This window comes from Haliotis cracherodii, unplaced genomic scaffold (genome assembly GCF_022045235.1).
Source record: "Haliotis cracherodii isolate W230 unplaced genomic scaffold, xgHalCrac1.p SCAF_7, whole genome shotgun sequence".
Classification (NCBI taxonomy): domain Eukaryota; kingdom Metazoa; phylum Mollusca; class Gastropoda; order Lepetellida; family Haliotidae; genus Haliotis; species Haliotis cracherodii.
The window spans coordinates 17,309,210-17,322,693 of NW_027266330.1; the positions used below are offsets into that span (position 1 = coordinate 17,309,210).

Here is a 13,484-nt window from a genome sequence, read left to right on the forward strand (position 1 = left end):
CTACTTTGTATAATAGGAAATGTCTATGTGAAATGAGGTCACTGTAGTTATCGGGTTAGGTTTGGCATTAATAACCTATCAAACTGGGTGAGTCGTTTCATACGATATCAGAAAGTTGTCTTCGCGTGTATTACCCGTGTTGGAAATTGACTCCAGTATTTTAGGCGTAACGAGCGAACACTTTAGCCACTAGGCCACCCAGTCCCAACCCCACACACACCATTCCCACCCCACACCCTAACATCATGGGACGTTCATCTCTCTCGGCATACAGAAAGTAGGGTGGCCCAGTCGTATAAGGCGTCGGAATTTGCAGTGCAGAAACCTATGATCGTGAGTTCGAATCCCGGTTCGCCGTGATTTTCTTCTTGTGGGGGTTGATCAAGTGTGAGGGTTGAAACAGGCTATATGAATACATTAACACACTAAATTAGCCAGAAACATTTGAGAATATACCCTCCATAGTTGGAAGCCATTGTAGCCATCGAATTCTCCGTTTATGTGCTGCGTTCGACAGAAGATCTCCGCTTGATTCCCATGAAATGGGCGCTTTTTGATAACTCTTTACATATATATTTAAAATTTGAAAATAATAATAATTAAAAGTAACACATGATGTAATAAGTCCATTCCGAATATAACTAAAGCGTTTCAAGTTTACAACATGAAAAGAGCCCATGTAGAAAGATTTCCGTCACAACAGTCTGCCAGAATTGACCATGACCAATGCCAGCAATTTTCTACCACCATCGGGCTTGTTATGTCTTCGTCACCGCTAACTAGCCATTGAGAAATCATTGACTGCGCCCTTCAAATACCAAGACTGTTTGAGTTAAATCGTTAACGCAGAATTCACTTAAATTTCAAGCAATCAAAGTAAATATCCTCAAGACATCTGTCAACCCAATGCGCCATTTTGATTTGACACTCCAATTATGGCCGTCGCCTCCAGCACGACATTGATTACTCATTTTACGACAATCGTCAACGAAATCGAAATAAAATCAGTGCACTCAACTGCCCTCTTCATTTTAGTAAATTATCCGCTAAACCAACCTGCAGTGCAACGTCGTGTAAAGCGAGGGGGGTAATGGCTCTCTGCCTGTAACACTTCTGTTTGTACGGTAAATATTGCCTGCTCTCTTCCAAGTCCCAACGCCTTACGCTAATGATTGGTAAATAGCAAGATTCGAAGCACTTAAAAACCTCAACATCTATCTGTCGATATTATGTTAGTATGCTCGGGAAAATATGTGTTTGTGTTTAACTGAGAATATAGTCTTTTGTCGATATGGAAATGTTATGTGGTCTTACAGTAAATATATGTCTAATTACTCACGAATACGGGACAAGGACAAAAGAAGGAGTTCTCTTTAGACATTATTTATTCCCAGTTTGGATTATGAATGTGTCAAAGTTTTTGCCGTTTTGTAGAGTTAGTGGTGGAAGTTTAGGAGTTTGCGAGAGTGTCCTACATATCGTATACTTTTACCGAATGAATGTGATCTGTGCGTAATTAAATCAGAGTTTTGATTCGTTTATCGCAGATGGCCGAGTCGGTTGGTAATTTCACACATCATATGCGTTCAAGTATGTAAGGTATTTGGACGCTTTTTCGATTCATATTAAGAGATTTCATCATAGCGAGATTTGAGCGAGATTTGACCCAACAGACCGTCACAACTTATGGCACATTTTACGACATCAAACTGTCTGGACGTCACACTCGACGGCACTCTTTGCGACATTGACCTTGATGGCCTCAACAAATCCCAACACAAATTGGGTAAAACTGAAGCAATTACGACCCGCTGATAGATGTCAATTTTCATCACGAGGCCAGTCATTTGTGACAGTTTTCTGCCGAAGTGATCTTTTCACGTCAATCCAGCGCCGATTACCCTCCTCTGCACAAGAACACGAGGCCACTTGAACTGTAGACGGTAAATTAATAACCGCCGACGAGCGGTTTCATCCAAAAATTGGATTCACTTTTCTGGATGCGGAAACGGCAAAGGAGTGCTGAGGGGAACGGCAATTTCCAAGCTGGGGTGAGAAGGTTGCCTTAATGTCGACGGAATTAAACTCCACGCGCTTCCAGCCAGACTTGATGGCACTTCACTTGGCGTTTCAACTAGATGGATTTTATTTTCAAGTTGTTTTGATTACTAGTAATTGTGGCTACTAGTCGTCCTCTGGTAGATTTAGAGGAAGTCGAGTCAAGTTCGTACAAAGAACAAAAAATCCTTGAGTGTCGGTACTCCGATGATTTCAACACAGTGCAAACTGCTCGCCAGTTCTTGCTGCGTTTATATTTGGTTAAGATCACATTTCTAAACTTAATATTTATATTTGATCATAGTGAATAACGGAAGTTATTATCCTATATATTTCCTAGTGAGCTGAATATTATGTTTGAATGAACTCTGACATATGGAATATGTTCTTATTCTTGTGACCGTTGCTGCTGTTGTATTTATGCAATATGGGTGAACATGATGCAGGTACATGCAAACACCCGGATGCAGCATTGGTGAGTAATGTTGGTTCACTGCTGCTTTTGACAGTATATCAGTTATAGTGATATCATAGCGTATAAGTGTGGGAGGACACCCAATTGTGATGTAGGCCTTCTTTGGTTGCATCCTTGTTTCATGAAACACACGAGCTTGAGTTCTGACAGACCAAGGACCACGACGGGAATCAAACCCAGCAGCTCATGTACGACGGAAGCTGCGCCAGGTACCACTGCGCCACCCGTGCCCCTAATTATTTTTTAGCGCATATGTGTGTGGGTTTTTTACAGGAGTGAGTGAGTGTTATTGTTTTACGCCGCTTTTAGCAATATTCCAGCAATATCACGGCGGAGAACACCAGAAATGAGCTCCACACATTGTACCCATGTCGGGAACTGAACCCCGGTCCCCAGGTGACGAACGAACGCTTTAACCGCTAGGCTACCCGAGTTTTTGACAGGACAGTAGTACAGCTCTATCACTACAGCTCTGCGTTCTGCACATCCAGTCTGTACGTGACACAAAGTTTGAGGCGAGGTGAGGTGAAATGGGGTTTAACGTTGCGTCCAAGATTACCTCACTTATATAGCGACGTGCACGCACGTGTGTTTGTGTGTGTGACTGCTTGTACTAGTCGGGACTAATGCCGATATATAGTGCTAGCCCACTGAGATACCATGACACAGTATACTGACTCCGTGCCGACCAGGCCTTGTTTTAGCCCCTTATTCGAGCGTCAGACAGGGTAACAACAAGTACCATCTTTTAACGTATTTTGGTATGACGCGGCCGGGATCGAACCCGGATCTTCCGCTCTCCGGGCGGACGCTCTACCACTAGACCACGGAGGCGGTCGACACAAATTTGAGCACAGGATGGGATGCTTCAGACGACTGACCCACACAGCGGCAGAGCATTTATTCTCCAGAGTTTTGTGAGAGACGGAATACGTATTTGATCACTGTCTCAAGACATACGCTGAAAGTATGCTCGAACCATTTCTTTCAGGAGTGAGTGAGTGAGGTGGGCTTAACGCCGCTTTGAACAGTATTCTAGTTATATCGTTTCAGCTTAATGTGGGAGGAAAACCCGAAGTAATGCAGGTCAAGATCTCAGACGTTTACCACTTTTACCCCCTCCTCCGGACAAGCAGCGTGTCTAGCGGAGACTTTTTGTTGTGAAACATGAGGCAATATTATGTTTACAATATTTCCGTGAACTATTTATCCCCCTCCACGTCACACACAGACGCACGCATTTGTCGTTCGTTGCAGCATGTCCAGATAGGCAACACACATTATTAAAATATATAATGTTTATTCTGTACAAAGCATGATAATATGACATGTTAGTCTACAAAGGCTACCTATACGTTGCAACTCATTTTTGTGAAACACACATGTCGTGTAACTGCTGCGTGGATCTAGAATACATACATACATGTACGTGTGTTGTCTAATCAATTATTGCATTATACAGAACTTATCCACGCCTCAATGCCTGCATGTTCCCGAGGCAAGGGCGTTAGCTGACTTTTAAAGTCCAGTTTCCACCCTTGCCGAACTAGGCTGGAATTACTGGGCTCGATCGTTGCGCCACCAATTGCGTTGCGTTGGCTATTACCAATTATGTCCCTTGTAAGCCTCTCCTATGGACCAATCAGATTCAACCTCTCGTATCACTTGCGTTTGCTTCACCCAAAATGGTGGCGCCCAGTCAGGACGATCTGATCGATAATCAAGATCTATATTGTGATAAAACGGGTCTTACATCGCGAAATGCACCAAATCATGTGAGCACCTTGATTAAAAACATGAAAGGATTTAGAAAATATCTGCTGACAACGAATTGGCGATGCACATGTTTTGCAAACCCTGCAATCGATCGCAATCTGCACGACAGTTTACGAACCGGATTCTGATTTCGGTGCGCGATTCTGATTGGACTATGCATAGACTCGTTAGTCCAGACAAAACGTAACTCCATAATACCAGCCTAGTTCGGCAAGGGTGGAAACTGGACTTTTATAGTCAGTGAACTCCCTTGCCTCGAGAAGATGCAATACCTGGTCAACCTCTCATAGTTCCTTCCATGAATTAATTTTGATTTTTCGATTAAAGAAATATGCAGACAACAGAGCATTCTTCAAAGTTTCTAATTACATATTACAAATGTGGAAAAACAATTTTCGAAGTGTTTCTTTTCCTTACTGGGATGGTGCTTCATTTCAGTAATGAAAACACCTCAAAATAAATAACCTTTTGACACGTCTTCCTTTTTTCACAGTGTCTATGTGTTATGTTTCATGCCTTTGTTTTGTACCGTAGAATCTGTAAAATTCAGCACCTTAACCCATGATAAATGTGCAAAATTAGCCAATGATTACGTTTTACTATGCATATCAAGCAATCATAGCATTTACATATAATATTCATAAAAAGAGTCGGTGGTCAAATATATCAACAGTAAACCTTAGGCCACAACAAATTATTTACTGTTTGATTAGAAATTATTTTGCGCTTTATCAGATGAAACTAAATGTTTACTAATTCCTTGCGAAAATAACATTAAAACTGAAACTAGTAGGCGCAAATACGACGATTGGATAAACAACTTAGGGTGTTCGTTTCTGACACGTGAGTCCCAGATGTGTATGTTTCTGACGTCATTCTGATGTGTATTTGTTTCTGACACGTCAGTCCGAGATGTGTATTGTTCCGACGTCAGTCTAGGGTGTATTTGTTTCGGAGACGTCAGACAAAAAACAGTTTGTCTCGGACACGTCAAACGTCAGATGTGTATGTTTCTGACGTCATTCTGATGTGTAATTGTTTCTGACACGTCAGTCCGAGATGTGTATGTTTCTGACGTCATTCTGATAAGTGTATGTTTCTGACACGTCAGTACGAGATGTGTATTGTTCCGACGTCGGTCTAGGGTGTATTTGTTTCCGAGACGTCAGACAAAAAATGTTTGTTTCGGACACGTCAAACATCAGATGTATAATGTTTTTGACGTCATTGGCAGATGTCGATCGCCCCTCTGACAAGTGTTAAACGCACAATAGACAAAACCCGAAAAGTTTTTTTAGGAAACACCAGCACCCAAAACCACCCTAACATAAAACATGAGACGGAGAATCAAGTCCATCTACAATGAGACAGGGTATCTCGTTTACGTGAGTGAGTGACTGAATATTGCTTAACGCCGCATCAGTAACATTGAATCTATTTGCGGCGACTGTTAACTCGTCACCTTGATATATCGTGTAAGACGATGTCACTTTGTGCAATCATTGTCTCATATCCTCTTGTGTCGAAATACGGATAAATCGATATAAAGCTGAAAGCTTGGGTGTCGGACAAGACTGTGGGTATACTAAACACGGTAATCGCTCATTCCAAGAGCAGCTTATCCTCAAACGACGCTTGCATTGTCGTGCTAATTTATAGGGCATGGGTCTTTTCTACAGGTTAGTCATATCTGGTAAACATTATGACGGGTGTCCTGTTCAGAAAGGGACTTCTATTGCGACGTAATCAGGTCACGTGTTACTTTAGGTCTTCCAACCTGTGGGTATTGCTTGATAGCTTCCTTTAAGGTTGTTCCACCACACATCAACCATACAGTATTTTAGTTAATGTTACACTATGTCAAACTGATGACTCCGACGTTATTGTCTCCGACCCAATAAGGGCAGACAACCCTTCCTCGTCGCTGATAGTGGCTATTTTATGTCCAGCGTGATCGATCAGAAGCTTACAAGACTCTTTCGACTTCAACGATATTGCCATGTCCAGTGCGGTCAGTCCTTTGATGTTGGATATGTTAACATTCAATTTATGGCGTACTTTTCTGTGCTTTAGAAGTATGTGAACCGCAGTTACAGAATCAGCCGCCACAGCAAACATCAACGCTGTGTTGCCTTCGCAATCTACTAGGTTCGGATCACATGATGGGTGCCTTATCAGGTGACGCACTGCGTCATCATTGTGACGGTCTGCGCATGCGTACATGAGAGCAGAGCGTCCGTAAACATCCTGTACGTTGATTTTACTTTCGGCGTGTATGAGCATGCGCACGAGTTGACTGCAGAGATGTCCGGTTGTAGAATGTGTCGCGTGTATCAACAGTGTCTGCAGTTCGTGGTTTCTCATGTTGATGTTTTCAACTTCCGGTAAGAAGGAGGCAACTCGATGGATCTTCCCGAAGGATATCGCTAGGAAAATATTGTGATCCTGTTCAGTGAGATCACACATGATGGCGTCGCCCTTCACGGATTTCCGGTCCTTCTGCCTCGCCCCTCTCGACCCTGGAAGTAAAACGTATACCAATGATGATGTGTGATGTTTTAAGTCAGAGTGAGTGAGTGAGTGAGTATGGTTTTACGCCGCTTTTAGCAATATTCCAGCAATATCACGGCGGGGGACACCAGAAAGTAGCTTCACACATTGTACCCATGTCGGGAATCGAACCCGGGTCTTCGGCGTGACGAGCGAACGCTTTAACCACTAGGCTACCCGACCGCCCCTTTAAGTCAGAATGTTGGTGAAAGAACAGAACACAAGAAACCTTCACACAGGTTGTGGGTTCGAATCCCGTTTGCCTCCGTTCTGTTTCTAGGTTTGTCAGCACCACACCCGTGCTCGTGGATTTTATCAAAGCGGTAAACGTCTAAGACCTGCATCGCTTTCCTTCCACATTAAACTAACACGCCGTGATATTACTGGAATACTGTTCAAAGTGACTTTTAAACCCAACTCACTCACCCACTCACTTAGACTATAAGTGGTATAAGAAGATCCTAGATGTCATAACTATAAATATATTCAATCATATCGAGATGCGGTTATACAATATGTTTGTTTGTTTGTTTGTTGTTTAACGCCGCACTCAGCAATATTCCAGCTATATTACTGCAGTCTGTAAATAATCGAGTCTGGACCAGACAATCCAGTGATTGGCAGCATGACCATCGATCCACGCAGTTGGGATCGATGACATGCATCAACCAAGTCAGCGAGCCTGACCACCCGATCCCGTTAGTAGTCTTTTACGACAAGCATAGTCACCTTTTATAGCAAGCATAGGTTGCTGAAGACCTATCCTACCCCGGATCTTCACGGGGACAAACATGAGTTGCTGAAGACCTGTTCTACCCCGGATCTTCACGGATCCTGTACAATATGTACACATTGAAAAAGGAAGCAGATTTATGTTGTTTGTGTACAAGAACGCATTAGGTATTATTTAGATATACTCACAATTGGAGCTCGCATATTTGAGACTTTTCTTTAAAATTCACTCTCTATGTTTGCTGAATAGGTTACAAATTGTAAGCATTCTTGGCTTTTTGCAATGACAGGGCGTGAGAGTTTTGCGTCTTTCTGTTTTAAATACTGGGCACATTAAAAGATATCCAATGTCGTGTTTTCACAAAGGTTAAAATATTGTATATTTTTCAGCCTTCCCTACAGCCGCGAAGTCATTCCAACCCACATCTGTACACGTTAAACAGATACACGTCATTCAACAGACGAAACAATTATTACCAGATTAATATGAATAAGAAAATTGGTATGGTATTCTGACAAGGCACTAAAAAGGTGTCACACGTACTCAACACAGTTATAACAGCAACAACGTTCCTTACTATCCACAGTTTCAAAAGAAACCCAGATAGCAATCAACTCCGTCGCGCCCACTGCACAGACATACAAACCCAGACATGTATGAGAAAGTCCGTCTTTGTATGTTTACGTGTTCCAGAGGAACCATGATGTATCTGCACTCAAATACGTCCTTTTACAGGGACTTAATGACAAACATCAACAACACCTATTCACACACCTATTTTATTGGGTATTCACATATGACACATGGTAAGGTATTGTGATGTGATCAGCATGACACGTGGAATGGTATTCTGGGGTGTTCAGCATGGCACGTAGAATGGTATTCTGGGTAGGGTATTCTAGGATGTTCAGCATGGCACGTGGAAGGGTATTCTGGGGTGTTCAGCATGGCACGTGGAAATAGTATTATGGGGTGTTCAGCATGGCACGTGGAAGGGTATTCTGGGGTGTTCAGCATGGCACGTGGCAAGGTGTTTGAGGTGTTCAGCATGGCACGTGGTTAGGTGTTTAGGGTGTTCAGCATGACACGTGGCAGGTTGTTTGGGGTTTTCACATACTGCACACGGAAGGGTGACTGGGGTGTTCAGCATGACACGTGGCAGGGCGTTTGGGGTGTTCAGCACGACACTTGGTAGGGTGTTTGGGGTGTTCAGCATGACACTTTGCAGGGTGTTTGGGGTGTTCAGCACGACACGTGGCAGGGTGTTTGGGGTGTTCAGCATGACACTTTGCAGGGTGTTCGAGGTTTTCACATACAGCACACGGAAGGGTGTCTGGGGTGTTAAGCACGACACTTGGCAGGGTGTTTGGGGTGTTCAGCATGACACTTTGCAGGGTGTTTGGGGTGTTCAGCACGACACGTGGCAGAGTGTATGGGGTGTTCAGCATGACACTTTGCAGAGTGTTCGAGGTTTTCACATACTGCACACGGAAGGGTGTCTGGGGTGTTAAGCACGACACTTGGCAGGGTGTTTGGGGTGTTCAGCATGACACTTGGCAGGGTGTTTGGGGTGTTCAGCACGACACGAGGCAGGGTGTTTGGGGTGTTCAGCACGGCACGTGGCAGAGTGTATGGGGTGTTCAGCATGACACTTTGCAGAGTGTTCGAGGTTTTCACATACTGCACACGGAAGGGTGTCTGGGGTGTTAAGCACGACACTTGGCAGGGTGTTTGGGGTGTTAAGCATGACACGTGGCAGGATGTTTGGGGTGTTCAGCACGACACGTGGCAGAGTGTATGGGGTGTTCAGCATGACACTTTGCAGAGTGTTCGAGGTTTTCACATACTGCACACGGAAGGGTGTCTGGGGTGTTAAGCACGACACTTGGCAGGGTGTTTGGGGTGTTCAGCATGACACTTGGCAGGGTGTTTGGGGTGTTAAGCATGACACGTGGCAGGATGTTTGGGGTGTTCAGCACGACACGAGGCAGGGTGTTTGGGGTGTTCAGCATAACACGAGGCAGGGAGTTTGGGGTGTTCAGCATAACACGAGGCAGGGTGTTTGGGGTGTTCAGCACGACACGTGGCAGGGTGTTTGGGGTGTTCAGCATAACACGAGGCAGGGAGTTTGGGGTGTTCAGCATAACACGAGGCAGGGTGTTTGGGGTGTTCTGCATGACACGTGGCAGGGTGTTTGGGGTGTTCAGCAAGATACGTGGCAGGGTGTTTCGGGTGTTCAGCACGACACGTGGCAGGGTGTTTGAGGCGTTCAGCATAACACGTGGCAGGGTGTTTGAGGTGTTCAGCACGGCACGTGGCAGGGTGTTGGGGTGTTCAGCACGGCACGTGGCAGAGTGTTTGGGGCGTTCAGCATAACACGTGGCAGGGTGTTTGAGGTGTTCAGCACGCCACGTGGCAGGGTGTTTGGGGTGTTCAGCACGACACGTGGCAGGGTGTTCTGGGGTGTTCAGCCTGGCACGTGGAAGGGTATTCTGGGGTGTTCAACATGGCACGTGGTGGGATATGTTAGGGCACGTGGCAGAGTGTATGGGGTGTTCAGCATGACACTTTGCAGAGTGTTCGAGGTTTTCACATACTGCACACGGAAGGGTGTCTGGGGTGTTAAGCACGACACTTGGCAGGGTGTTTGGGGTGTTCAGCATGACACTTTGCAGAGTGTTCGAGGTTTTCACATACTGCACACGGAAGGGTGTCTGGGGTGTTAAGCACGACACTTGGCAGGGTGTTTGGGGTGTTCAGCATGACACTTGGCAGGGTGTTTGGGGTGTTAAGCATGACACGTGGCAGGATGTTTGGGGTGTTCAGCACGACACGAGGCAGGGTGTTTGGGGTGTTCAGCATAACACGAGGCAGGGAGTTTGGGGTGTTCAGCATAACACGAGGCAGGGTGTTTGGGGTGTTCAGCACGACACGTGGCAGGGTGTTTGGGGTGTTCAGCATAACACGAGGCAGGGAGTTTGGGGTGTTCAGCATAACACGAGGCAGGGTGTTTGGGGTGTTCTGCATGACACGTGGCAGGGTGTTTGGGGTGTTCAGCAAGATACGTGGCAGGGTGTTTCGGGTGTTCAGCACGACACGTGGCAGGGTGTTTGAGGCGTTCAGCATAACACGTGGCAGGGTGTTTGAGGTGTTCAGCACGGCACGTGGCAGGGTGTTGGGGTGTTCAGCACGGCACGTGGCAGAGTGTTTGGGGCGTTCAGCATAACACGTGGCAGGGTGTTTGAGGTGTTCAGCACGCCACGTGGCAGGGTGTTTGGGGTGTTCAGCACGACACGTGGCAGGGTGTTCTGGGGTGTTCAGCCTGGCACGTGGAAGGGTATTCTGGGGTGTTCAACATGGCACGTGGTGGGATATGTTAGGGTCTTCAGCTTGACAAGGGTAAGGGTATTCAGCATGACACGTGGTAGGGTGTTCGGGCTGTTCAGCATGGCACGTGGTAGGATATTTTAGGGTCTTCAGCTTGACACGTGGAGGGGTATTCAGCATGACAGATCGTGGCACGTGGTAGGAGGGCTTCAGCTTGACATGTTGAAGGGTATTCAGCACGACACGTGGTAGGGTGTTTGGGTTGTTCAGCATGGCACGTGGAAGGGTATTCTGGGGTGTTCAGCATGGCGTGTGTTGGGATATTTAAGGGTCTTCAGCTTGACACGTGGAAGGGTATTCAGCATGACACGTGGTAGGGTGTTTGGGGTGTTCAGCATGGCACGTGGAAGGGTATTCTGGGGTGTTCAGCATGGCACGTGGTAAGGTGTTCTGGGGTGTTCAGCATGGCACGTGGTAGGATATTTTGGGGTCTTCAGCTTGACACGTGGAAGGGTATTCAGCATGACACGTGGTGGGTGTTCTGGGGTGTTCAGCATGGCACGTGGTAGGATATTTTGGGGTCTTCAGCTTGACACGTGGAAGGGTATTCAGCTTGACACGTGGAAGGGTATCCTGGGGTGTTCAGCATGGCACATGGTAGTAATGTGTTCTTGGGTGTTCAGCATGACAGTTGGTAGGATATTTGGGGGTCTTCAGCTTGACACGTGGAAGGGTATTCAACATGACACGTAGTATGGTGTTCTGGTGTGTTCAGCGTGAAACGTGGTAGGGTATTATGGGGTGTTCAGCATGACACGTAGTAGGGTATTCTGGGGTGTTCAGCATGACACGTGGAAGGGTATTCGGGGGTGTTCAGCATGACACGCAGTAGGGTATTAGGGGGTGTTCAGCATGACACGTTGGGTATTCTGGGGTGTTCAGCATGATACGTTTGGTATTCTGGGGTGTTCAGTATGACACATGGTAGGGTATTCTGGGGTGTTCAGCATGGCACTTGGAAGGGTATTCTGGGGTGTTCAGCATGACATGTGGTAGGGCATTCTGGGGTGTTCAGCATGGCACGTGGAAGGGTGTTCTGGGGTGTTCAGCATGACATGTGGTAGGCTATTCTGGGGTGCTCAGCATGACATGTGGTAGGGTATTCTGGGGTGTTCTGTATGACATGTGGTAGGGTATCCTGGGGTGTTCACCATGGCACGTGGGAGGGTATTCTGGGGTGTTCAGCATGGCGTGTGGTAGGGTATTCTGGGGTGTTCACCATGACATGTGGTAGGGTATTCTGGGGTGTTCAGCATGACATGTGGTAGGGTATTCTGGGGTGTTCACCATGACATGTGGTAGGGTATTCTGGGGTGTTCACCATGGCACGTGGTAGGGTATTCTAGGGTGTTCAGCATGGCACGTGGAAGGGTATTCTGGGGTGTTCAGCATGACTTGTGGTAGGGTATTCTGGGGTGTTCAGCATGACATGTGGTAGGGTATTATGGGGTGTTCATTATGACACGTAGTAGGGTATTCTGGGGTGTTCAGCATGACATGTGGTAGGGGATTATGGGGTGTTCAGTATGACACGTGGAAGGGTATTCTGGGGTGTTCTGCATGACACGTGGCTGACAGCGGAGCCTGATACACTCAAGGGGCGCAACTCTGTACTTATTGTGGCGCCTAGACAACTCTGCCACCGGTGCCCTCTATTGTGGTATTACGGAGCCCTACTCCTTATCAATAAATGCTGCTTAAAAAAAAACATAAAATTCTCTACGATTGAATAACTCCCCATTATAATCTAAATGAAGCGTTCTGGACATTCAGCTGAAAACATATTCGTCGAAAACCGAAACCCTGTATAATTAAGCATGGCAGGGACTCCCAACGCCATGTTGTGTTATAATATGCATGTACTTGCTTACCTTCAGCCATTGCTGGCTTGGGCTCCATGTTTTGGGGGCTTCCTGACGTAAAGGCGTTTATTGATTTCCCTTATCCTATAGACACTGTAGATATTAGTCTGGGAAATCTATATCACCAGCAGGAACAGAAGCCCGCGGCTCAATGCATCCCGCCAATAGTTCTTCAATAACCAGTTGACACTAGAACAGTGCACGGAGCTTACGGGCGTTCTTTAAAATGTCCCGTGGATCCTTAATATGTGTTGATGAAATCTTTAAATTCCGGTGGACATTTAAATCCGAAAAGTTGAAACCACAATAATCACCACTTTTCTTCTAACGTATATGGGTTGACCTGAATTGCCACACACACCCCTGTCGTCACAAGTACTAATATCATGCCCTGGTCACTGTCTGACCAGTGAACATCACCCGAATATTCACTATTACACAGCCCTGTGTCGAGTATTCACTGTTACAACCATAGCGAACCTTGCACAAATTATGCAACGATTCACTGGAGCATGAGATCCATTTCGTTTTCTTCACCTGTCGTTTCCAAAACAAATCCCAGCGAGTCAAATGTCCGACTCTCAGTCAATTCACTTAAAAGACGGAGGTTTCCTTCATAGAAGTGTATACATTCAGGTGGTGT

General features: G+C 46.0%; 1 protein-coding gene across 1 annotated transcript; it reads right to left on the bottom strand.

Moving 5' to 3' along the window:
• Positions 1 to 3,841: 3,841 nt before the first annotated feature.
• LOC139447540 (ankyrin repeat domain-containing protein 7-like) lies at positions 3,842 to 13,484 on the bottom strand. Its single transcript, XM_071228944.1, has 2 exons — positions 12,851 to 13,484; positions 3,842 to 6,828 (listed from the first exon to the last, which is right to left on the bottom strand). Exons 1-2 carry the CDS (start codon positions 12,876 to 12,878, stop codon positions 6,170 to 6,172), a joined length of 687 nt encoding a protein of 228 aa, XP_071085045.1. The 5' UTR covers positions 12,879 to 13,484; the 3' UTR covers positions 3,842 to 6,169.

Excerpts from the sequence above, each read along its gene's own strand:
- LOC139447540 (XM_071228944.1), bottom strand. The coding sequence starts at position 12,878 with ATGGAGCCCAAGCCAGCAATGGCTGAAG. Across the intron at positions 6,829-12,850 it reads CAAGCCAGCAATGGCTGAAG|GGTCGAGAGGGGCGAGGCAG; the intron begins GTAAGCAAGTAC and ends TTTTACTTCCAG.